This window comes from Sinocyclocheilus rhinocerous, unplaced genomic scaffold (genome assembly GCF_001515625.1).
Source record: "Sinocyclocheilus rhinocerous isolate Xijiao unplaced genomic scaffold, SAMN03320098_v1.1 scaffold2895, whole genome shotgun sequence".
Classification (NCBI taxonomy): Eukaryota; Metazoa; Chordata; class Actinopteri; order Cypriniformes; family Cyprinidae; genus Sinocyclocheilus; species Sinocyclocheilus rhinocerous.
In genome coordinates this window covers 76,186-99,575 of record NW_015662606.1, presented here as the reverse complement: position 1 = coordinate 99,575, position 23,390 = coordinate 76,186, and the positions used below count along the sequence as shown (strand labels likewise).

At 37.0% G+C, this 23,390-nt stretch overlaps 1 protein-coding gene across 1 annotated transcript in view; it reads right to left on the bottom strand.

The window, feature by feature from the left end:
* Positions 1–23,390, bottom strand: part of LOC107728220 (small G protein signaling modulator 2-like) — a 59,209-nt gene that overhangs the window by 15,809 nt on the left and 20,010 nt on the right. Inside the window, exons 3-12 of the mRNA XM_016538318.1 lie at positions 13,910–14,078; positions 8,300–8,464; positions 7,697–7,764; positions 7,331–7,479; positions 7,094–7,228; positions 6,199–6,323; positions 5,699–5,766; positions 5,286–5,449; positions 4,529–4,661; positions 1,849–1,983 (exon numbers count right to left, since the gene is read on the bottom strand). Coding sequence (XP_016393804.1) covers positions 1,849–1,983; positions 4,529–4,661; positions 5,286–5,449; positions 5,699–5,766; positions 6,199–6,323; positions 7,094–7,228; positions 7,331–7,479; positions 7,697–7,764; positions 8,300–8,464; positions 13,910–14,078 — 1,311 coding nt within the window. The remainder of the gene's footprint in view (positions 1–1,848; positions 1,984–4,528; positions 4,662–5,285; positions 5,450–5,698; positions 5,767–6,198; positions 6,324–7,093; positions 7,229–7,330; positions 7,480–7,696; positions 7,765–8,299; positions 8,465–13,909; positions 14,079–23,390) is intronic.

The window sequence follows — 23,390 nt, the reverse complement described above, 5'->3', positions numbered from 1 at the left end:
GTACAAAAAAAACAAACAAACCTGCAAACATTTGTGCAGTCAGTAAAGCTAGCCAGTATGTTTTTTGCACATCAACACTCTGCTATCAAGTGAAAAGCTGAACAAAACCAGAAACCATAATTTTTCAATAAATTACACAATTGTTTCACTTTTTTCAGTGCATAACAAAAAATGTCACGTCCATTGTATTTATTTATTTAGTAAGTAGTCATGTAATAAGAAGGTTAACATGCAGTCAGGCTGTCGTTTTCACAAAACAAACCATTTCAGGTTGATATAAGACCCCTACACTTCCTGTCAAGAGTCCTATCTGAGTTTAATGTGTGATAACAACCAGCTGACTTTACATTATGCCTTATTGTCCCCTTGGAATTATAAGGTTCTATCTGCATTCCGAGTAGTTTTGAGATATTGAGCTTCAAAGTTTTTGCATTCCATTCGACTGTGTAGATAGAACCTTTTTGTTTTTTTAAATAAAAAGTCCCAAAATGTACACAACATTACAAAATATATCACATAATGTAAATAAGTTGTCACAGAATAAGAATATGTGAATAACTCAATTTTGACAAAAATGTCAGATAGAACCTTATAATTCCAATGGGACGATGTATATATTATGTGAATTAAATCAATCAATAAATGTTTCATATTTTTCCTTTTTTGTCCTAGATTTGTAATAAATATATTGTACTTCATTATATTTAAAATAAAGTAAAATAAAATAATACAATAAGATAAAAATTCTTCAACATTCATATTATGTGAATTAAATGAATAATTATAATTTTTCCTGCATAGTTATTTAAGGTTAAAACTATATATATTTTAGCAAAATAGATTTTTTACACAGATATAAATATTGTGCTTATAACAATTTGTTACATTTAATAAATAAAATAAAAGAAGAAAATAATTTTAAAAATTTCAACATTCAATTATGTAAATAAAATCAATAATTAGAATTTTATGACATAGTTATTTTGGGTTAGAACTATATACATTTTAGCAAAATAGATTTGTTATACATATTGTAATTATAACAATTTATTACATTTAATACAATAAATAAAATAAAACAAAATAATAAAAAAAATTACATTTAAATTATGAAAATAAAACCAATAACTAGAATTATTTTGGGTTAGAACTGTTCATTTGAGCAAAATAGATTTGTTGTACATATATACATATTGTACTTATAACAATTTCTTACATATAAGATCAAAATAAAATAATATAATATATAATAATAAATGTTTTTAATAATAACAAATTTTACCTACCTAGCTATTTTAGGTTGGAACTCTAGACAATTTAACAAAAAAGATTTATATTAAGCTGCTGTATATGCTACATTTAAATGATTATAATACCCAACATAGGAGTGGGTGGCATTTAAGTCAAATTTATGATACAGTAATCTGCCCCAACACTGGCTTTCTGTCTAAATCCACATTCTTAAGTGCTCTTGTGGTGTCTAGTGGCTTTTCATTGGGCCAACATCTGTTTAACGTACTAAATGTAGATTTTCTGCATACTTGATAGTATATCCCTTGTTCTCTTGTGCAGTGGAATGTATGTGTGCCCCACTCACTCACGGTCTTGTGCCACTTGACCTAGCAGCAAATATTACCATGGTTACCATGCATACAGATCAGGCCAACAACTTTAAGAGTGACAAGTGAACCATGACGCCCGAGGCGCCTATTGTGTCTCAATCTGCCCTCACTGACTGACAACCGGCCGCACTGCTGGGTCGCTGCTTGAGGGAACCAGGTAACAGTTGGGATGGAAAGAAAGAGGGAGGAGAGGAAGAGAATGAAGTGGGCCAGTGGTGATAAAAACCTTTCATGACATTAGGATCTGTGAGGTTCCGTGAGCAGATCATAGAGATCATAGCGTGAAGTCTATCTTCCTCCTCCTCATCGTCGTCCAGAGAGGGCGCACGACTGCCCGTGGTGTGGTGGTAGTTTATAGTGACTGCTTGGGCAATAAAAGAACACAGTTTAGCACCCGCCTCTGAAGCAAAGTCACGTTCCACTCACACACTGCAAAAAAAAAATCATTTTTAAATCAGTACTTTTGTCTTGTTTTGCTGTAAAGTATATAAACATGCTTAAAATGAGCAAAATTACATAACATATTAATACTTGTTTTCAGAGAATGCATCTTGGATTAGCATTTATTTGAACTGTTTCTTCTTATTTTAAGTCTAATTTTAAGCCTTATTAAATATAAGATTATTAAACTTAAATTTAAAAGTTTTAAGAAGTTTTTTAGATTTATGATCAAAACAGAAAAAGGTCATCTTAAATTTTAAAATTAAAATCTTAAAATTAATTATAAATGAATAAAAAAGAATTTCAAATAATTCTATTTTTTTATTATTATTTATTGAATTAAAAATGTAATTCAAGGTATGTTCTTTGAAAACAAGGCTTTATATCTTAAGCAATTTTATTTCTCAAGTAAATAGATCGTGTTTTAAGAATGTTTGAATATTTTAACTGGAAAACAAGACAAAAAAGAAGATGATTCTTTTTTTTTGCAGTGCATACATACACACTATAAAAAGGAGCACTGTCATCCCAGTCAGAACAGTTGAAAATCTAAAGGCTGCATCTAATACTCACATCCCTCCCAGCAGCCTCCACAACGGCTGTTATGTTCCACAGAAAAGTGAGAACAAAACACACAGACAACAATGATATGCGGGGATGGTGTCTGATGCAGCCCTGTTCAGCATTCACACATCCGGGAAATCAGGTCTGGCTGAACAGTGGCTGCGAGTGATAGATGGATATATGAGTATTTAGAGGGTTTAAGATGTAGAAATGGCCCCCCAAAAAGTACTTTTTTAAAGTCACACTTAAAATGATATGAATTTAATTCTAATGCAAGATCCATGCATTTTATGTGTGGCTTTGAAGTGTTTAATGCTTTTGGGGTCACTGTGGATGGATGGACGGATGGATGGACAGATATTGTGTGTGTGAAGAGAGACAGAGACAGAGATGTGAAGAGGACAGGCACATTTCTGCTGAAACTCACTTGAGTCATGACGGTGCCCCGGATAGACGATGCGAAACACATAGTCTGCAGCGATCTGCTCCTCTCCATCTCCATCCTGATCCACTAAACGGGCCGTGCTGTTCCTCTTACGAAGCTTAGGGAAGACTTTACCCTGTTAGGCAAACACAGAGAGTCATAATCAAACTAAACTCAGCTTCTCACATTTCAAATAAGGAACATTTTGTAATTAATTTGCAATGTGTCAACAAGCAAAAAAAAATAAATAGAATATGACATTTAGCATTACATCACTTCCTCACCAGTGGATCCTCTGCAGTGAATGGGTGCCGTCAGAATGAGAGTCCAGACTGCTGATAAAAACATCCAGAAGTAATCCACACGACTCCAATCCATTCCAATTAACGTTTTGTAAAACAAAAAGCTGTGTGTTTGTAAGAAACAACAACATTAACTGATGGACTGGAGTCGTGTGGATTGCTTGTGGATTATTATGATGCATTAATCAGCTGTTTGGACTCTCTATCTGACGGCACCCATTCACTGCAGAGGATCCACTGGTGAGCAAGTGATGTAATGCTAAATTTCTCCAAATCTGTTCCAATGAAGAAACATGCATCTTGGATTAGCATTTATTTGAACTGTTTCTTCTTATTTTAAGTCTAATTTTAAGCCTTATTAAATATAAGATTATTAAACTTAAATTTAAAAGTTTTTTTTTTAGATTTATGATCAAAACAGAAAAAGGTCATCTTAAATTTTAAAATTAAAATCTTAAAATTAATTATAAATGAATAAAAAAGAATTTCAAATAATTCTATTTTTTTATTATTATTTATTGAATTAAAAATGTAATTCAAGGTATGTTCTTTGAAAACAAGGCTTTATATCTTAAGCAATTTTATTTCTCAAGTAAATAGATCGTGTTTTAAGAATGTTTGAATATTTTAACTGGAAAACAAGACAAAAAAGAAGATGATTCTTTTTTTTTGCAGTGCATACATACACACTATAAAAAGGAGCACTGTCATCCCAGTCAGAACAGTTGAAAATCTAAAGGCTGCATCTAATACTCACATCCCTCCCAGCAGCCTCCACAACGGCTGTTATGTTCCACAGAAAAGTGAGAACAAAACACACAGACAACAATGATATGCGGGGATGGTGTCTGATGCAGCCCTGTTCAGCATTCACACATCCGGGAAATCAGGTCTGGCTGAACAGTGGCTGCGAGTGATAGATGGATATATGAGTATTTAGAGGGTTTAAGATGTAGAAATGGCCCCCCAAAAAGTACTTTTTTAAAGTCACACTTAAAATGATATGAATTTAATTCTAATGCAAGATCCATGCATTTTATGTGTGGCTTTGAAGTGTTTAATGCTTTTGGGGTCACTGTGGATGGATGGACGGATGGATGGACAGATATTGTGTGTGTGAAGAGAGACAGAGACAGAGATGTGAAGAGGACAGGCACATTTCTGCTGAAACTCACTTGAGTCATGACGGTGCCCCGGATAGACGATGCGAAACACATAGTCTGCAGCGATCTGCTCCTCTCCATCTCCATCCTGATCCACTAAACGGGCCGTGCTGTTCCTCTTACGAAGCTTAGGGAAGACTTTACCCTGTTAGGCAAACACAGAGAGTCATAATCAAACTAAACTCAGCTTCTCACATTTCAAATAAGGAACATTTTGTAATTAATTTGCAATGTGTCAACAAGCAAAAAAAAATAAATAGAATATGACATTTAGCATTACATCACTTCCTCACCAGTGGATCCTCTGCAGTGAATGGGTGCCGTCAGAATGAGAGTCCAGACTGCTGATAAAAACATCCAGAAGTAATCCACACGACTCCAATCCATTCCAATTAACGTTTTGTAAAACAAAAAGCTGTGTGTTTGTAAGAAACAACAACATTAACTGATGGACTGGAGTCGTGTGGATTGCTTGTGGATTATTATGATGCATTAATCAGCTGTTTGGACTCTCTATCTGACGGCACCCATTCACTGCAGAGGATCCACTGGTGAGCAAGTGATGTAATGCTAAATTTCTCCAAATCTGTTCCAATGAAGAAACAAACTATTCTACATCTTGGATGGCCTGAGGGTGAGTAAATGTTCAGCAAATTTTCATTTTTGGGTGAACTATTTCTTTAATGAATTGGATGTTTGAAATGCTGCTGACACATCTAAACATTCTGTTACATGATATATCTAATAACTTCTGCAGCAAAACACTCACCTTGCCCTTCTGGGACCAGAGTGGGGGCTCAAGCTGACCTCGGGGCAGTAGACCTGTCTCCAAACAGGACAGGAAAGCCAGCAGGTGACCCCCAGGAGGGAAGTGCAGAGGAGGCCGCTGGATCCCATCCTGACTTACTAACACCAGAGTACCCCCACAGTCCGCTGAGAGAAATTCACATTTATAAAAAAAATAATAATAATAACATAATATAACAAAATTATTAATAACATAATATAACAAAATTATTAATCTGTGTTAAAATGTGAATTTATGTGAATGAATTAATTTCAGTATCAATACTTGCTACATTGAAGCTAACAATCTGGCAAATTAATATAATATAATATAATATAATATAATATAATATATAATTGTTGAAGCTAACAATTTTGTCAAAGATGTAGACTCACGGCGCTGGTGACAATGAATGCAGACAATCTGTCTTAAAGGCACAGTCAAAGCGTAGTCCCAATAAATACTAAAGTGTGACAAGAGGGTGATAAAAAAACATTGAGAAAGAGAGAGAAATTGAGAGAGCCTGAAAAGGTTTCTGTTAAAACAGATCAGCGACCTAATAGTCTTTTCAGTGAAATAATCAACGTTGTTTTGCTCACATTTAGATGTCTATTTGTTCCTTACAAACATATCAACCTTATCATTACACACCAGCAATCAGCACATCAGGACACTCAACTTATGCTTTTCCTGTCCATCCTCTGTAAAAGTAATTGCTTTGTCCTACCTAGCAATCTCGGACCAATCAATTCAGTTCCTACATGTCAAGCGCAGTTGTGGCAAAATGAATCGCAGTGATTGGTCATCACAAATCATAACTAACTCTTCCGGCACATTTTACCTGATGACCTAATTTACCTGAATTCCCCCTGTGTGTGTGTACAGCATATTTTACCTCTTCTCCAGGTCACAGTCTCCCAGAGTTCCATTGATTAGCTGATTGGGCGTCCACTTCAGCGTGAGTGTTTCAGCTGTCTGATGAAGGGACAGGTAACCACGCAGCACTTCCATGTCCTTCTTCTGCAAAGAACAAAGTCTATTCAATAAAACACAGCGGCTTCCCCAACTCCTCTAAAATAACTAGCATAATCAGCAGCCTTACACACTTTTCTTTGTTTAGAAGTTAACATACAAGGAAAAGAGCAACAAAAAGGAGAAAAAGGTGTCAGATCAAAGAATGAAAGAAAAGTGAGTGTTATAAGCAACAGAGTGCCATAAATAAAACGTCTCTGACGATTCACTGTGATGATGAGAGCTGCGAAACGCATCAGGTTTCACACAGAAATCCAATTAAACCTGAATCACTGCAATCCTTTTGGCAAGGGTCGTTTACACTATTGATTTCTACAAGTCCTTGCCAGACCCAGCACTCTGTGCCCAGTTGCATCAGTCACCGTTGCAAATCTCACAAACACTTTCATGCACACATCCAGTCCATGCCTGACTCATTTGATGACAAATCTAATGTGGTGTAATGGCTAATCCAGTCTGCCTTTTCCAGTTCACAAGAGTAGCCAACTAGCAGCCGGGAAGTCAGCATGGGCCAGGGAAAGCCATCTGACCATTCATTACACAAGGGAAGACAACATTTTGAATAGTTCTACCTACCTACACCACTGCGGCTCAATTCCCATAACCAGCAGACCTTGAGATCCATTATATTGATTAGATGAGATTCACTGATCTACAATCAATCTCTTTTGTTACAGCCATCTAAAGATCTGTAGATGCAAATCAAACTAGTTTTCCTGTAAGTGCATTTGCATCTGTGTGTGTGTGTACTGTCTTACCGGTTGAACGAGTACATTGTTTTTTCCGTAGAGCAAGTGAACGCGTGAGTTTTGGTGCAGGGATTCGACGTATTCTCTGGCCGAGGCTGCAAACTTGTCCTCAGACATGCTTCCTGAGGACTGACGCTTTCGGATCTGAGGAAAAACCATGAATATGAGATATTTATGCAGTTTAAATTGATTATTTACTAAAACAAAACTACTGCACAATCACTCCTATACGTATGATATTCTCACCCCAAGTGCAGGCCTGCGGCCCGGCGACACTTCTTGGCCCCTGTGGGCCCCGTGAATGCGATGCCGCTGGACCAGCTCATTGGCTGATGGGTCTGTCCAGAAATGATCCGACGTCTTGAGCTTAGTGTACTCCAGAGCGCAAGGCCCAACTATAGATGAAAAAATATTGATTTCACATAAAACAAATTGTAATGTGATAAAAAAAATGCCAGAGAGAATTATAATAAAATAATGAAAGCTAACACTATTTGAACAATTTTTTCACAATCTCTTTTCACTGAACATAGATCTCTTCAGTGATCTATAAATCTCTATTAGCTGCATTATGAGTAGATAGAGTGCATTTTATGCATTAGATAGACTCACCCAGCAGTGCCGCCAGTATAGGGCCAAACACTGAGTCGTGCATGAGGGCCTCCTTTTCATAATACTTACTACAGACACACACAAACAGCAAACACACAATGTGTATGTCAGTAACCAGAGACCTCTTTCAACGGCTGAACAAATAACACATTATTTCACGAGCTCCATGTGACAGTCCAAACAATCACCATGGACAAATGATAAATTTCAAGCCTTAATCTTGGCAAATAACACTTTGCATAAGAGAGATGAGCAATGCATGTTATGCAGTCACTATTATTTAAGAAAAAAATAGGCATGCACAGATATTAAAATTCCATCTGATATCAATAAGTTGATTATTTTAAAATGTTTCATGTTATGCTAATAACAGATAAATGTTTGGTATTAAAATTCTTTATTATTTTGACTAAATATTTAAAAAAATAAATCACTCATAAATCAATCATTTTAAATATGCTAAAAGTGAATATAGGCATTGCAACATTATAATGTACAGTACAAAAAAACAGATTTTCATTTGTAGACTTGATAAAGATTGCAGTGTTTAATTTTTTTTATCCTAAAAACTAAATACAAAGTTGCAGCACTGATGCTAATTACCTTGCATTATCCACAATATACTGCACAATTTTGTCCAGGACTTTATCAAAGAGGGCCGTGCGGACCCATATGTGCTTGATGGCCTGTGCAGAGAGTGGCTGAGGCGCTCGGCCAGCAGAGGAGCCCTGCCTCCGGAGGGGCTCCTGTCCTGTGCTCTGGGTTCTCCTGAGAAAGACCATCAATAATACATTCATGCACGAGAATGCAAGTGTATATAACAAAAATGCACACAAAACATAAGCAAATAGAGTCATTACAAACCAAGTCTTATGTGACCAAATGGCACAATAGTAATAATTTGCACACATTTTCTCATCACTTAATAACAGTATTTATATCAATTTACAATTTTTCTTGGACATTCTCCCAACAAATTGCATGAATTTAAGAAAAAGTCTCCAAAAAAGTCACAAAAAGTGTGCTTTTTGCTATAACTAGGCCTTCCTTCAATCATTCTGTGCTTCTATTTTGTCCACGTATAACCAGCTAAAATCCCATACTCACATTGTCTGGCCTTATGAAAGAAGCAAGAGACACAAAAGGGATTATGACTGTGCCTGCCAGTGGGTGTTTCTAAGTGTTTGTGAGTCCATATACTTCTCCATACTGCATCTCGACAGGATGACCTGGCTGCTCATCTACAACTGTGCAGGAGGGCCAGCAGAAGTCACAAAGCCCACTCGAACCCCCTGAGCCATTCACCCAGTGGATACAACACACACATATTCACACAATGACAGGGACGGAGCATGTGTCATCTCAAAAGACTCACCTAAGAGCATTAAAAGAGATAAATCCCACAGATAAAAGACTAAGTAACACAAGAGCCGGAACATCTAAGATTAGAGTTGCATCATCTGTCATAGAAGCCACTCAAACCATCAACAACAACAGTTACTCCTGAAAAGCATTTAGGACCAAATCCCCGCAATTACGCTAATGTTAAAAAGTTTGGGAGCAGTAAATGAGATTAATGCTTTTGTTCAGCAAGCATGCATTAAATTGACAAAAAGTGACAGTAAATTTCATTTCTATACATTTCTATGCATTTTCTATTTCAAATAGATGCCTTGGTGAACATAAGAGACTTTTTTTTTTCAAAAACATGAAAAAAATCTTACTGACCCCAAACTTTTGAACAGTACTGTATGTTTTGGCTGAGATGGCATTACAGTAACACCCTGTCCTAACTACACATGACACGATGCTGCGACATGTGATAAAAGGTATCTTTTCCATGTTAATCTGAGTTTTTGTCCTAACCAGCTGCGACAGCGACACACAAAGCTGAGAGCCAGACTCCAGCTCTAGGGTGACAGAGAGTCGTCGCTCTGCTCAGAGAAATGAAATCATAGAAGATCCAAGAAAAAAAAAATCTTGCTTTAGGGCACTGTCACAAACTAGTGTAGAAAGCCAAGATTGAATAGAGCTGTTTGGGGGGGGAAGTGGTACCAATAAAAAAATGACTTATAGCAACAGTTCACCCAAAAATGAAAGTTCTGTCATCATTCACTCACCCTCATGCCATTTCAAACCTGTATGATTTTTTTCTTCTTCTGTGGAACACAAAATTAAATATTTTGTTTTTCTAGTTTTTTTTATTTTTTTTATTGTTGTTTTGGACCCCATTGACTTTTATTGTATGGATAAAAACAATTATTGTTCTTCAATTATTGTATGTTTAACAAAAGACAGAAAAACATACAGGTCTGTATCAACATGAGGGTGAGTAAATAAATTATTTTGGGGTGAACAATCCCAGCTTTAGGCTGAAAATAAACCTGGAATATTCCTTTAAGCCAGTTTCTGTGACTAAGCCCGTCTGAGATCCATTCAGAGTCTGTGGAGAGCTGGGAGGACTGCTGTAATGTTGAGTGTGCTGATGAGAGAGTCCATCATGGGCGTAAGCCAATAACACCCCACAGCCATCAATCTCCCTCCAGCCCAGATATCACACTACACCACCGCTGCAGGCACACCAGAGATGGATGAGTCTGCTGTCTGCGCCACAGCACCCTCATCTTCTCTGATTTACATAAGCATTGATCGCATAACGGCCTCACACTGTGCGTGTGAGTGCTGGCCGCAGCAGTGGACATTCAGTATAAACAAGCAAATAAATCCCTGCACCTGAGATGAGCTATGCAGATGCTATGGAGATGAGCATTTCTGCTCCAAGAGCAATAATGTAGAGCAACCAGTGAAGCTTCAGAGGCCCATTAATAAAGATGCAGTGAGAAAGGGTTCATTGAGTCCGTAATGAATCCACAAATAACACATATTTTTGTATAATGATGCTAAACCGTATATTTAACTGCTGTTCATGGCAACATACAGATGCTACTTTCCACGGCCTCTCTTTTTATACCAACACAAATTAATTGCCATCTTTCAATCTTTTGATAGATGACTAGAAGTTCAGAAGTCTCTACTTATAAAGCAAGAAAACATTTTTTTTTCCACAGAAAAAATTAACTTGAACTTCAAATTAACAATATATAAATTAAAACTGTAATATTGTTGAGGTGTTTGTCTTTTTGCTTGGCCGACTAGCTTTAAGCTAATTTACACATAAGGCCATCTACCTCATGAACAGTTAAATGTTCTCCCCACTGTGCAAAAAAACATGTGCAATTCCCAACTATCTATACTTATATTTATTATTTGTATGTTATTGATTTAATATATCTTACATCTATACACATTCCCTTGCATAATTGGTATATAGCACATCTGTACATACAATACACTGTCTACTGTCTTTTTGTCTATTGTGTATTGTTTTTAATTATTTATTTCTACTCACTTATTTTTATTTTGTTATCTGTGTCTTGTCACTTGTGATCCTGTCTGTGCACTGGAAGCCTCTGTCACCAAGATAAATTCCTTGGCAATAAAGCTCTTTCTGATTCTGATTCTGACATAATATAATAATTTTAAATTCACATCCATGTATTTAATTATTTGTTAACTTTAATTACAGATTACTAAAACTGTATATAATCTATATACACAGTATTAATTACTAATACTGTATATATCAAATAAACAATAAAGTTTATATATATATATATATATATATATACATATACATACATTTATACATTACGTTTTTTTATATAATTAAGATTTTTTTAATGTTTTTATAAGAATATAAGAAGTCTGTTATATTATAAATGATTGAGCATTAAAAATAATTGACAATAACTGAGCAACACTCAGCATATTAGAGTGATTTATGTAGAATCATGTGACACTGAAAATTCTGCTTTGCCATCACAGGAATAAATTAAATTTTAAAATATATAAAAAATATAAAACAGTCTTAAATTGTAATAATATTTCATATTTTTGCTGTTTTACTGTATTTTTGATTTAAAAAATTGTAGCCTTGGTGAGAACAAGAGACTCTTAATTATTTAAAAAAAAATCTTATATAAAAACTAATTATAGTTGTGAAGCTAAATACGAGTGCAATAAATGAAATCATTTAAACAATGAAGTACAAACGTGTTTTGGGTGCAATATAACTCTCTTGCATAAGAAAGTAATGACATGGATTTGCTTTATTAGACCTGAGTTTGAGCCCTGAATTGCTGCGGTAGAGGTATTCAATAACCAGCGAGCATCTTGTTGCTCTAGCAATGGTTACACCATGGTGTTGCTGTGGCAACGTGAGTAACCGAGTGAGTGCGGTGGGGGAGGGGTGCTTAAAATGGACAGGCAGGGAACACCGCAGAACATGTGACTTGCAGCACTCCACATTAATGCTTTAAATGTGTGTGTGAGCGGCTACTGTACAGGCACACCAAAGTGGCTTCAACTAATCTCTGACCACAACAGAGCTATTGAGTCACCTGGAGATTGTGGCTATTAGGCCAGAGCGGTCCGCTCTTGAGTGGCACATTGGCCATGTGGCTCTGCTAATGGAGAGTTAATGGGAAAATAAGAAGCTGACCGATGCCCCGAAGCATCCGCCCAAAGCATTCCTCATTTAGAGTGCTGCAGAGCCAGTCTTCTGTTTAAAGCCCAACAAAGCAGCAAATCATGCCTCTCCACACACCAGATGAGATCTGCTTCCTGCTTTCATCATTGTCTGAACAGCTTATCAGTCATAAAGCATTGCTTATCATCTCTAACATTATCAGTTCCAGTTTATGGCTCTCTTTGTCTTTTAGCATCTCTACTTACAGTTCATATTAACAGGCAGAATAAGAGATAGTTAAAAGAATGTAATTTTTCGATGTTAAAATGTTTTATCCTATTGCAGTTTAAAATACAGAGACAAAGCTTTGCTGTTGACGTGGTCTGAGAGTGATACAGTGGGTACGGAAAGTATTCAGACCCCCTTAAATTTTTCACTCTTTGTTATATTGCAGCCATTTGCTAAAATCATTTAAGTTAATTTTTTTGCTTCTACTAAATACTGAGCATTTTTCAGTTTTTCTTTTTTAATAAATTTGCAAAAATGTCAACAATTCTGTGTTTTTCTGTCAATATGGGGTGCTGTGTGTACATTAATGAGGAAAAAAAATTAACTTAAATGATTTTAGCAAATGGCTGCAATATAACAAAGAGTGAAAAATTTAAGGGGGTCTGAATACTTTCCGTACCCACTGTATGTTGACTTTTAGTTAAACCAATGGCATAAATTTAGGGTGTGAGTTTTGCAGTTCATACTGTTAAGTATTGTTCACGAAAAGGATGACAACTATAACTATACAAAGTTTCAAAAATCATTCTAACAGAATTCCAAAACCACAGCTACTGTATGACTATAACGACACAGAGGAACTATATCGTTGTAATCGCTTTCAGAATTTTTTTTCTTGCTGATGAATGATAAAAAAAGACTTTAAAGAGCTTCAGGATTTAAAGAGGTAGTTTATTGTCCACTGGCGTGAACACTAATATAGTTATCATTATAGTTACCTTTATAGTTATAAAATGGCATTTGCAATCTGTTTTATTTTTTGTAAATTGACATATTTCAGAGTGAAACAACAGAATCCACCAGACATTAAAGAGCTCTAGCATTTAAAGCAACAGACAAAAAACTGCAGCACAATATTGTAATAACAGAATGTTATCTTCTACTGGTGTGAATGTTAATAAAGTTATCATTATAGATCTTTATAGTTATAGTCCTCGGTGTGAATAGGCCTTTAGTCGTGCAAAAAAAATACTACTTTTAAATTCAACAGAAACAGGCATTCTCAATCTGTTTTATTTTGAGATATTTCAGAGTAAAACAGGATATTCAATGAGTAAAAAAAATTAGGATGGGACCTGATTTTATCAATCGAGAACTGATTGGATTGTGAAGAGTGGGTGTTTCAAACCTTGTAAATTGTAAAACTGCAAACTTACGTAAATTAATTAATCAGATTTTATAAAGGCTACATTACTAACTAAAACAGTCAAAATCAAAAGCTATATGGCTTTTGGCTAAGATTAGCCAATAGCCCAAATGGCCTAGATGATGTCAGCTGAAAAGAAAGTCATTTCACAAGTGTAGTTTACTAAATGAAAAGATTGCAAAAATTAATTAATTCATTAATAATTTCTATGGAATAATGCACATAATTTGTGCACAAAAAAAAGTCAGACCTGGTGATTTCAGCCTGCTGCTGTAGCTGTTCTTGAACCTTGCGGCAGATCTCACTTGCCGTGGTGTTCAGCTTGCCGATCTTGGTGAAGAGGGCGGCAATCTTATCGCTGCGGAGGAATCCCGCCGCTCTTCGCTTCAACAGGTGGCTTAAGCAAGCCTCAATGGAGCCTGCAGAAACAGAGGGAGGAGTTGATAAGCAAAGATCAAACACTGAATAAACTTAAGCAATTAGCATCTCATTATTTCCAACTGCTTTATGAATTCCTTTAATAACAGCCATTTGTTCTCACATGTCAAATTTTCAATTCCATTTCTTTCCCAGGAGGCTTTGCTATCGATGAACTTGCACGATGCAAGGGAAAATCTTATTGCAGAAGTAATTGTGTTCTGCCTCATACTTCTCATTCTCCTTTTGTGAGGTAAACAGCCATGACAGAAGCGCAATTGCAACTGGGAACAAGATTTACCGCTGGTTCCTGAAGCACAGCTAAATATTTCAGTAATTCAGAGTCAGGGCGAGCTACCTGTTACCGCTCCTGCTTCTGCTAGGATTTAGTCCACTCAAGCGCTGTGCGCTCACTTCAAAAACAAATAAACAATGGCAACAGTTCCCCAGTCCCCTAATCTCACCGATGAAGGATGGAGCGGATGTTCATATTGCTGTAAAAGGACGACTACTGCATTCGTCCATCTTTCTTGACAAGTAGCCAAGTGCTCATGCGCCAAGAACAACATAAATTACGATACATGAGGAAACTTGCTCGGCAGATGAAATCTGATTATTATCAAAATGAAAGATTATTTTTTACATGATTGCAATGAAAGGCCAGTTATGAGATTTGCATTTGCCATGACAGCTAAGTCTACCTGTCGACTCGCCGCGTGATTGATGCTATCAATATCTCAGCAGAATCGAGGTCCTTTCGCTGCCACATAATATACTGAATTTGTGAAAGCAATCAGATGTTTATGGCGGTAATAGCGTTTTTATTGCTTGGCTTGTGCCACCGGGGGCAGTGGCTTAAGCGTTTTCAGCTTCAAGTTTTTCCTGTTAAGAGCCTGTTTGATACATTTAGAAAGCTAAATCGCACATTCATGAAGGGAAAATGGGGATTGCATTGGTCTACTGTAGTCGACATACAGGGGCCTCCCAAACAGCAGGGCCCCCGGGCATTGAGAGCCTGATGCAAATCTACCACTATTCCATTGGTAGAGTTTTTTATGTTTTTTAGTAGATGTTTTTGACTAAGACGTTTAACGTTTAAGAAACCCGAAGTTGTGCAGCCCTGCAAAAGGAGACCTGATCAACAAGCTGCAAATATGTTGCTAATCTACACCTCTAATTTCAGAGCATACAAGAAGATGAATCATCTAAGCGGCTGCTGAGTACTTCCCCCTTGAGAATATATATATATATATATATGTAAGAATATTGGTAACCAAACAGTTTGAGTCCTCTGACTTCCATTGTACAGAGTAAAAAAGGATGAGACATTTTTCTAAATATCTTCTTTTATATTCCACAGAAGTAAGAAAGTCATACAGGTTTGGTAGACACCTTGGGAGGTAGTGAGATTAAACAAGACAGAATCTCCTTCATGATGACAAACCATCGTGCTCTACAGATGTTGCAATCAAAGAACAACTTTTTTTTTTGTACAACTGGCACCATCAGCACCCAGAGAAGTGCCCTGCTATTTCAGTGAAGTGAGAACGAGCTGAGTTTAAACAGTTAGACACCTCTATTAATAGATGCATCCATAGTTTTTGTGAAAGGAGTCAAGTATGAACACAGCCCGTTCCTGTCACCAGGAAGCCTTGCAAGTTGGCAGTCTATTTAAACACGCGCACACACACACACACACACACACACATGCATTCACCCCATTCCTGCTCTCAGGACACCTGTGCCTCCTCCTTTCATGATCCAAATAACTGCTCTGTATCTCATCCTTTCAAACCAGTGAAACCAGCCAAACAAACCTCACACAGCTGGATTCATCTTTTTTCGAAAACAATATAGACTGATAGCAATTCCAGCAAGTGGCTTACAGTGGAATCCAAAAGTCTGAGGCCGCATTGAAAATTTGGAATTTGAAATCCAATTTTAATTTTTTTTAAAAAGTTTGAATAAATGATATAAAATAAAATCAAATAAAATAGTATTATTTCAAATGAATAAACAAATTTGTTAAAACAAATCATCTCACTTCAAATATCTTTCCAATGAAACTCAAGATGTTCTTTGGATCTCAAATCATGCTGGAGAAAATAATCATCAGGTTTGACAGAAATTTGTGTATATATATATATATATATATATATATATGTGCAAAATAAAAATTTTTTAGTGGTCACAGACATTTGCATGCATGCTTACATAAATGTAATAATAAAATCGTTACTGATGTATAAATTAACATGCTAACAACTTAACATGCACTGAGTGAAAGAGAGAGTTTACTTCATCAACGCTCTCTTTGTCTAAGCACCTTCAATCAGCTGAGGGATGCGCAGCACTCAGCCGCAGCTGCTGACACTATGGAGAAGAGCAGAGCGGTCACCAAACACCTGTCCCAGAGACGAGAAAACATGACAATGCTGGCATTCACTTGACAGAAACACCCACAGAGACACATAGAGACAGCATTCCGATTCTGCTGTCATAGCGATGTGTTTTAGGGACAACCATTAAAAAACAAATGCAAGTAGATTTTGTTTTTGGTACTCACTGAAACTGACACCAGTACTTTTAATAACATACATTTTTATGATGAGAGCGTTTTCTCCTATAAGTGGTACCTCTCCATTATAGAGTTAGATATAAGCACACTTCCTTTCACTACATTATTCAGTGACACTGCTGTGCTTGCTTCAGTCATGACAAACTCACACCTGTCCTCCAGAGGCCCATCTCTTCTCTTCAATCTTTTATTCAGAACAGCATTTCATAGATAAACACCATGAAAAGCATGATGGGGTGACGATTCAGATCAACGAGGGCCCATATTGACTTTCAAATTTTCAAAGTCTGTTCTAAATGTGTCTACCATGTGATAACTATTCACAGTCATCAGCCTTTGAAGTGGGATATATATCTACATGCTCCCAAAATGAAATCTAAAGCATTTTAGGCCAAAATTTCAGTGCACCCCTATCAAATATGATGATGGAATAAGGAAAAAATGAACAGGGTTAATTAATTAGTGCTGAACAAGAGAGACTTTGGTTTTCATGCTCCACAGGAAATGGACATGTGCTGGGCGCTAGCTCTTCTCAATCCCAAAAAAAGGTCTCTCCCACTGGGGAGTCACTCCTACGCATTACCTCTCTAACACCCAGCTCTAATTAAGTGAAACAACAACTAGTCCAGTCCCAGCGCAGAGACACTGAGAGAACAAGAACAATACAGCCAAAGATTAACATCTTAAAGGATGTTGAGGAGCATCAGGAGTCATGTCCGTCTGGCAGTTAGGGATCGAGGGATCTGATGAGGGTTTAGGGAAAACAGTGGAACATCTCAGGCTAACACAATATTAGATGTAATGGATCCAGATTGTTTGAGAACCTGATTGTATGTAATGAAGACAGAAATGTGTTTGGTAAAGTGGTGTGTATTATGTTGTGAGTTACTTTTCAGTTGTCTGGAAGTATAAGAATGATAAGTTCTGGAAGTATTTATCTTTTTAATTTTCTCCATAGGCACTTAAAAATTCGTTAATAAATATGATTTCATGAACCAAACCAAACAAATCAACCAACAGATGAATCGGTGCAAAGATTTGTTCAGAAGAACCAAGTTTTGTTTACCACAAAGTAAAACCAGTCTCCTTTTAGTTCTACCCACTACCGGAGAAACCTTATGTATCTTATGGTTGTTCTTAAAAGCTGAAGAATTCCAAATGAACTCCGTTATATTGACAGGAAAATACAACAAAGAATATCGTTTACATGTAGCGCGTCAAGGCTCTCTCTCTTTCTTTGCTTGTGTGTGTGAGAAACAGTGCTCTCAGCAAAGCCACGGTGAGTCGTGCGCCTTCACACTAGAGTTTATGGTACGTCAAATACAGCTACGCTGCACATCTATTGAGATGAACTGAAAAATAGCACAGATCGCTTGACGGAGAGTGAAAGTCAGAGTGCTCGGCGAGTGAAAATTAGTCTCAAACTCACACACTGGCGAGTAAAATCTAAGGACTTATTAGCCAATGGCTAATGTTAGACATCATTTAGTTGCCCAGAGTGAAGATTTAGTCGCATATGCGAGTGATTTACATTTTAAAAGATATCAAGAAATATTCAAGTATGCAAGTAGTCAGCAAATGTACGTTGAAAAACTATTTTACTGACAATGCTTCGTTTGTTTGAAGAAGTTTGAAGAGATAGAACAATAGAACGACAGATAGATAGATAGATAGATAGATAGATAGATAGATAGATAGATAGAAACGAAGTCACACACCAGTACACACACGCACACACATCACTCCAACAGGTACACTGATCATGACTGAACATCCCCTGGTGAAAATCAGCCACAAAGCCCAAAAGGCAACACATAAATAACATCCCATCAAGACTGCCAGTCATCAACAACAAAAACACCTCCATCAGAGCCACCTGAGACAGGTCTTCCCATCAACCCCAGTGGACAGCTCCTGTGAATCCATGTCATCCAACATCAAGCGTCTCTCAGTACAGCCTTCTGGCTGATGAAATCGGCGGGAATATGACGCCAGTCCTGTCCTTGTGAGCAGAGCGAACTGTACAACCTCAGTGGAGTTCAAGCTGTGAAGGTCAGATGGCACCTGGTCCCCCGGAGCGCCGTCCCCTGCAGACAGCATCAAAACCAGAGCATGGAGGGGGCTTGTGAGCTCCTCAGCACCGTGGCAGGGATAATTTCATCGATTATCAGCACACCTGATGTTATTCATCAGCCTGGCACCTGTACTGCTGTCGGATGAAGGAAGCACGGATGAAGCATGAAGATATTCCAGGATGCACTTTTGCCACAAATCTGGGGGGCAATCAGTGGCCAAGTCGCCTGCTGTGGTCTCCTTCACTGTCACTTCAGGCCACAGCATACTGTCTTCAGAAATAACCCTAAAGAATACCACCAGCTGAGCGGGGTTACATAACCATGTGTGTTTGTTTCAGCCAATTTGTGCGTAATAACCTCTGACATGGCCAAATCCCTGTATAGAAACTGTGTTGTCATAGAGATAGACTGTAATTAGTGAAATACCAATCTTTCATACAGCATACTAAGATGCTGTCTCCAGCAGCATCTGTGGTCCCCTAAATGAAGCCCACAACCACATATGTGGAAATACAGGACTGGCTGCCAAAATGAAAGCTAGATTAGTGTGGTGTCGGACCATATTTAACCATTTTGGCATTGTTGTACCTTTAGAGGTACAACAGTTTGTCACTGGGACAGCACTTTTAAAGGGACACTTTGTACCTTCTTTATCCCTTAAGGATGCATAATACAAAGGTGTCCCTTTGAGGGTAACAAGCTGTTGTACCCGTAAAGGTACAATTTTTGCAAATAAAAAATTTCTGAGAGTGTATGACATCATATTGAATACCTAGTTGTCACAGATACATTCATATTAAACAATATATGAAACCGTAAAAACCAAACATTCAAGAAACATCAGTACTTTAGCCTTTTTGTCACAGAAGTTTAATAATTAGTCATCATTTTACAAAGCCAGCAACATTTTTTCAGTGAAGTCAAGCACAATAATCTCTTTGCAGTATTATATGTGGTCCACCAACTAATTTTTATGGAAAAAAAGGGTTCATTGTCCCTCCAACATTAAAATTAAAAATTGACTGCACAAGTGTATGACTATTTCAGTGGCTTTGAAATTGCAAGCATCATAACAAAAGTACACTACGGTTTAAAAGTTTGGTGTTAAGAAGATTGTTGTTTTTGTTTTGTTTTTTAAAGAAATTAATACTTTAATTCAGAAAGGATGCATTCAACTGATAAAAAGTGAGAGTAAAGGCGTATTGTTACAAAAAGTTTTTGATTTCAAATAAATGTTTATTGTCTTTTTCTATTTACCAAAGAATCCTGAAAAAAAAGTATCATGGTTTTCACAAAAATATTAAGCAGCACAACTGTTTTCAATATTAATGAACATTTTAAAATATATCAAAATAAAAACTGCTATTGTAATAACATAACAACACTTCTACCTTTGGTGAGCATAAGAGACTTTTTTCAAAAACATTTAAAAAATCTTACCAACCCCAAACTTTTGAACTGTAGTGTATGTAAATTAGGGATGCACTAATATTAAAATGCCAAAATCAACATAAAAATTATTATAATTATTTTGTTGATGAAAAACAGACATATATTTTGAGAATTTCAAAAGGTAGTCTAAGTGTACAAATAGGCTAAATGTATAATTAAATATCTAATATTAATTCATTAAAAATGATCTAATATCGACCAGTAACCAATATGGTTACATTGTGCATCCCTAATTTAAATGCATAAATATAGTTAATATGATACCATACACATGTTGTTATAGGCCACGCTTATAATGCAACACTCTCTATCCACAATCCATGGTCCGAAAAAGGCTGAAAATGTCTTGTTTTGAAATGTGACATGCCACGTCTAGAACTGGATCATATCGTTCAACCCTCTACATTGCGAGTAAATCACTCGCATATGCAACTAAATCTTACTCTGGACGACTAAATAATGTCTAACATTAGCCATTGGCTAATACAGTCTTAGATTTTACTCGCCAGTATGTGTGTGTTTGTGTGTGTGTGTGTGTGTATGTGTGTGTGTAAAATAGTATATCAGTCTGGCGAGTAAACAAAAACTACTAGCCAATGGCGATTATATTGCCACGGTGTGCGTAGAGGGTTGTTGTTGATAACTAAATGAAGTTTCATCTACCCACATGCTTGCCCCTGTGATTCAAACATAGACACAGAAGTTGTTTTAATACAGATGCTATTAGTTTCTCTTAATCAATTGTGTTCTACATTCACAACTCACGCCCATTCAGAAAATAGCACTGCTCCATCTGCTTCTTAAATTAAAATATCTATGACTTTTTTCCACTGAATTTAACTGTCGATTTTGAGTCAATACAGGAGCAACCAATCTGGAATAGTTACTACCTGTTCATTTGACTTAGCCATATCTGAGAGAACAGCTGTGCGCTTCACAAATAAAGCCTGCTCAGTCTAATTTGAATCTGGGTCTCGAGTAAGACTCATTCGCAAGATGCTTCATCGTGGGCATCAGCTGAGGGATGCTGGGTAAACAGACATGACTCACAACTCTATTCATTCACTCATTAACATCCAATTATCTCACAGTGGCGCAGGTGTTCGAGAGAATATCTGCAAACTTCCTTCTCATCTCCTTATGACGTTTAGGGATTTAAAACTGCAGCACACAGAAAGTCGAACTGGGTGAAGTGAAAAGTTTGGTATTTTTTAACAGGAAAGCAGGAAACAACAACACAGTGCTTTACTTCCTTGACTAGCCTTCTAGTATTGTTTGCATTCCACAAATCAGGAAGTATCGGATGTCACATGATGTGACCTTATGCTCTGCAGTCATTCCTTTGAAGTCTCTGATTTAAAGGAATAGTTCACCCAAAAACAGAATTTTTGATGAAAATTTACTCACCCTCAGGCCATCCAAGATATAGATGAGTTTGTTTGCCCATCTGAACAGATTTAGAGAAATGTATAGCATTACATCACTTGCTCACCAATGGATGCTCTGCAGTGAATGGGTGCCGTCAGAATGAGAGTCCAAACAGCTGATTAAAACATCATAATAATCCACAAGTAATCCACACGACTCCAGTCCATCAATTAAAATCTTTTTTAAAGAAACAAATACATAATTAACATGTTTTTAACTTCTCACCATTGCTTCCGGGTAAAATCTGAGTGCTCTATCTATAATATTGCTTTCTCCAGCTGTTTGGACTCTCATTCTGACGCCACCCATTCACTGCAGAGGAGCCATTGGTGAGCAAGTGATGTAATCAATATAAAACAGCAACACCGTAGATGTTGCATTGATTTTAGCTAACTGATTTTGCTAATGCATACAACAGCAGAAAATCAGCATCTGCAGTAAAATCAGCAATGGCACCAAATTACAGCACAGAAGTAATAGAGTCCCTACAGAATTCTAATACTTTTTCATTCATATTAAATAGCAATTTGTGCTCTGACCCCTGACCCCGCCCACACTCAGCTCGGGTTTGAAACACAACCTGAAGGATTTACAAGGTCTGTGTTTTTCTTTTTATTGATCAGCCAGTGAGCTACACAGCCTGGAGCCAGCTGACACCCCCGAAACAACCCACTGCTTGTTAACTCTGAATATGCATGGAGGACAAAAACTTTTAGAACTTGCTGGCCAAAAATCTTCTAAAAGACAAAATCAGCACACATTTAAACATATGCTGCCTTCAAGTATTTAAGACAACATTGTCAACAAGTCAACATACAGGTGCATCTCAATAAATTAGAATGTCGTGGAAAAGTTCATTTATTTCAGTAATTCAACTCAAATTGTGAAACTCGTGTATTAAATAAATTCAATGCACACAGACTGAAGTAGTTTAAGTCTTTGGTTCTTTTAATTGTGATGATTTTGGCTCACATTTAACAAAAACCCACCAATTCACTATCTCAACAAATTAGAATACTTCATAAGACCAATAAAAAAAACATTTTTAGTGAATTGTTGGCCTTCTGGAAAGTATGTTCATTTACTGTACATGTACTCAACTTCTTCGGTAGGGGCTCCTTTTGCTCTAATTACTGCCTCAATTCGGCGTGGCTTGGAGGTGTTCAGTTTGTGGCACTGCTGAGGTGGTATGGCACAATTAAAAGAACCAAAGACTTAAACTACTTCAGTCTGTGTGCATTGAATTTATTTAATACACGGGTTTCACAATTTGAGTTGAATTACTGAAATAAATGAACTTTTCCACGACATTCTAATTTATTGAGATGCACCTGTATTTGCAAAATGAGTGCACATGAACACCAGCACTATGGCTGCGTTTACACTTGGCATTAACATGCGACCTGTATCCGGATGTTGTCCACATACACATTGAAAAGACAAGTGTAAACGCGCTTCTGATCGGAATGTTTTCCGATCAGCGTGTCCTGGTCCAGAGGTTGTCGAGGACGCATTATGATCGGATCTCAGTGTAATGTAAACGCAATCCAGCCGTCGTGTCTGCATTCGCAGGTCGACATCACGCAAAGCGCCGCCCCCTCTCTCCCGAACTGTCAGAAGAACAGAGCGCTAGTGAGACTCGTACATTTTGATTTGTAAAATGTCCCACGACTGAAAATAGTTTTCAAAAGAAAACCCACCACTTCAGGTCGACTTTGCACCGCAGACTTATTTAAATATTGCGCGGGAAATACAGATCCGATCGGTTATCCAGATCGAGA